The sequence below is a fragment of the Nematolebias whitei genome, chromosome 12 (assembly GCF_014905685.2).
Source record: "Nematolebias whitei isolate Nwh7 chromosome 12, NemWhi1, whole genome shotgun sequence".
NCBI classification, from domain to species: domain Eukaryota; kingdom Metazoa; phylum Chordata; class Actinopteri; order Cyprinodontiformes; family Rivulidae; genus Nematolebias; species Nematolebias whitei.
The window spans coordinates 6564992-6568153 of NC_056509.1; the positions used below are offsets into that span (position 1 = coordinate 6564992).

Consider the following 3162-nt stretch of genomic DNA (forward strand, 5'->3'; position numbering starts at 1 on the left):
ACTTTTAATCCAGGTTACAATAATCCACACTTTTAATCCAGGTTACACTCTTCCCTCAATGACACATTTTACAAAGTAGCTACATATTGTGCAGGTATAAAGACACATTTGTATATATTTTTGTGTACATTTATTTTTTTTAAGCTATTTGACTAACTTTTATTTTTTTATTATTCAATATTTTACTAACAGAATAGTCAAATAGCAACCTGTTTTTTTGTGCGAATTGCTATGTCAGTCAAATGTTCAATTTTGTAATAAAGGGGTGGAAATTAAAACTTTTTTTTTGCCGATTCATCGATTAATCGGAAAAATAATCGACTGATGAATCGATTATTGAAATAATCGTTAGTTGCAGCCCTAATTCATATTAACATTTAATCTGTATCTGTAATAACATGATCATGAAAATGTAGATGTGACATCGATGTTCTGAATAAGGAGCACTAATGTTCACATTTAACTGATTTTGATTAATCAAATCTATGAACATATAAACAGCTATATATATATATATACACTTTTTTGTTCCAATACCGTCCCCCCACCCCCTGTAAAGATATATTAGTATATATTTGTTCATGGATGTGATTAATTAAAATGTGAACGTTAGTGCTGTTTATTCAGAAAATTAACGTCACATCTACATTTCGGGATCAGGTTATTATAGATACAGATTAAATCTAGAATGTGAATATTTCTATATTTATCACCCCAGTAATCGTGTTACAGCCGTTAGTATTTGTAAACACTCAAAGAATAAATATATTTGTTTAGTGTTTACCTTTAAACCTAAACATTTAAATGGACTGTACCTATATATCACCTTTTTATCTGATCAAGATACTCAAAGCTCTTTACAACAATCTGTGCCTCATTTACCCATTCATACAGCTCTATACTAGAGCTCTTGAAAGATAATTCAACAAATCATTCTAAAGTCAGAGTCAGAGTTTCTTTATTGTCATTCGCACCTCATGTGGTACATGTGGTGGAGCGAAATTATGTTCACAGGGTCCCAGTTACATCCAACAATAAAATGTATAAGAAAAACAGTAATAACATCTAAGATATGAACTAAGAAAAACATCAACTAAATATACACTAAGCACTCATAACATAAAACATTGAACATCAGCACAAACATGAACATGAGTCTGTGAGCAGATGTGCACGCACGCACATCAGACAATGAGGGGTTCAGTGTGTTGCCCAGGGACACTTCGGCATGTGACTGCTGGTGGATTCGAACCCCCAACTCTTGCATTGGAGGATGACTGCTCTAACCACTCAGCCACAGCCGCCCTTAAGATATATTACAACAGCCACTTTATTGTGTTGGTCTCATAACAAATCAGGTATTAAGGTAAAGAAAACAAGTTGTAAAAAAGAAAACCCATTATGTTTAAAACAATGAAAACAACAAGAAACACAATAACTCCACGATGAGCTACACAGACACAGAACATCAGATCACTCCCTCATTTCTCCATCTTCTTTTTCCTCTTCTACACCTCGGATGTATAAAACATTGTTGCATCTGATGAGGATACACCAAGATGTCCTGCCAATGCTCCATCGACGTATTCTTCTGTGTTTGCAAGCTGCATGTTCATGTCTCCATCCACAGACACCAGGTAGCCTTTATACTCCATCCCCACTTCAGTTTCACCATCACAGGTTTTCCTGTCAGGCTGTTCAGGAAAGGCTTTGGGTTGAGAGGTAAACTCATTTTATTCAAATTAAAGCTGTATGGAGCAATACATTTAAGGAGTAAACATTTTTAATAATCATGTTAAAAGTTAGTATGTTTGGTGCCTGTTTGTTTTACAGCTATATTAGTTGTGAATGACAGAGATTAACTTCAAACACTTCGTACAACAGTTCTTTATGAAGTTCAGTCCATTTCCTTGTTAGTTGACCGGCAGATCTGCCATAATCAATATAGCGGATGCTCTGACGACCAGTCCGCTCAACGAGGCGTCTACAGCCAAACCCATCTGTTCTCTGATCGGATCCTTATTTTGTGATTGACATGACATTGACGAATCAACTGAGAAGAGTAAAATCCTGGACAAAATTCGTACACATAGTTTTTGGATTCATATCTGTAAACAGAACATCGTAAAACGTTTTGTAACTTGTTATTTTTTTTTTAGCAAATAGAAATCTTTTTGACAAGGTTACAAATCTTTTTTTTTGTAAGGTTACAATTCTTTTTTACACATACAATTCTTTTTTTATAAGGTTACAAATCTTTTTTTACACTTGCAAATTATTTAAGGCTTGGAATATGAGCCCATACCAAAGTGCTTACCATTAAAAATCAATTGCAGTCAATTAATGAACAGTTACAATGTTAATAAACAATGTATGTTACGGTAGTATTCTGCTGTGGGTGACTGCTGGTCATATGGCCTCATGTAGGAATTGTGGTTCAATTTTACCGGTATGTTAATTTTTTTATAATTTCGGTTATCATAGGTGTTTAGCACTGTTCTCTCCGGTGATTACAGGTAGTCTGTTCTTCTTAGTCTAGTTTCTGTTCATTCAGTAGGTTGTAGGTTATTTAGTAGAGTAACCATGGGTCAGACAGCTGTGAGAATCAGCAGCCTCTGTGTGTGCTGAACAGCAAACTAAAGTCTATGAACTGCTATCTGGTGATTGATTCTTGGACCACAACAAGAACGGTACATTCTCTTAGGAGCATCTCTGATATTACATCGTAGACACCCGCAGCTTATACACCAGCGCAGCTGAGCTATGTACATAATTGTGTTTTATTTTAAATTTACTGTGCACTGTTTATACTCTGGTGCGCTCTATAGATCCGAAATTACTGTAGTTTCCTCAAATGCTTGGGATGGCTGAAGATTAATATATGGGGCCATGCCACCATTGGCCACCCCCTGTCTCCACCATTGCTCCTGTTCAAGGATCAAATTGTTCCCTCTACTTGCCAGGATACATAACTGCACTGCTTCAGACACGCAAAACAAACAAACAAAAGCAAAAAATCAAAAAGACCTGCCTCTGTTCTTCTCATACCCACTTTAATATCTTGCACCAAAAACGTTAAGAGGTACTTATATTCCCTGTTCAACTCCAGTGTGGCACAACACTCATGTTGTAAACTAAAAACATCCACTTTTCAAATCCCGC

At 35.8% G+C, this 3162-nt stretch overlaps 1 protein-coding gene across 1 annotated transcript; it reads right to left on the minus strand.

Annotated features, from left to right (window-relative positions):
- Positions 1 to 1473: 1473 nt before the first annotated feature.
- On the minus strand, positions 1474 to 1732 carry snrpf (small nuclear ribonucleoprotein polypeptide F). Its single transcript, XM_037685250.1, is given in 3 exon segments — positions 1474 to 1553; positions 1556 to 1654; positions 1657 to 1732. Coding segments are annotated over 3 exon segments (255 nt in total).
- Positions 1733 to 3162: the final 1430 nt, after the last annotated feature.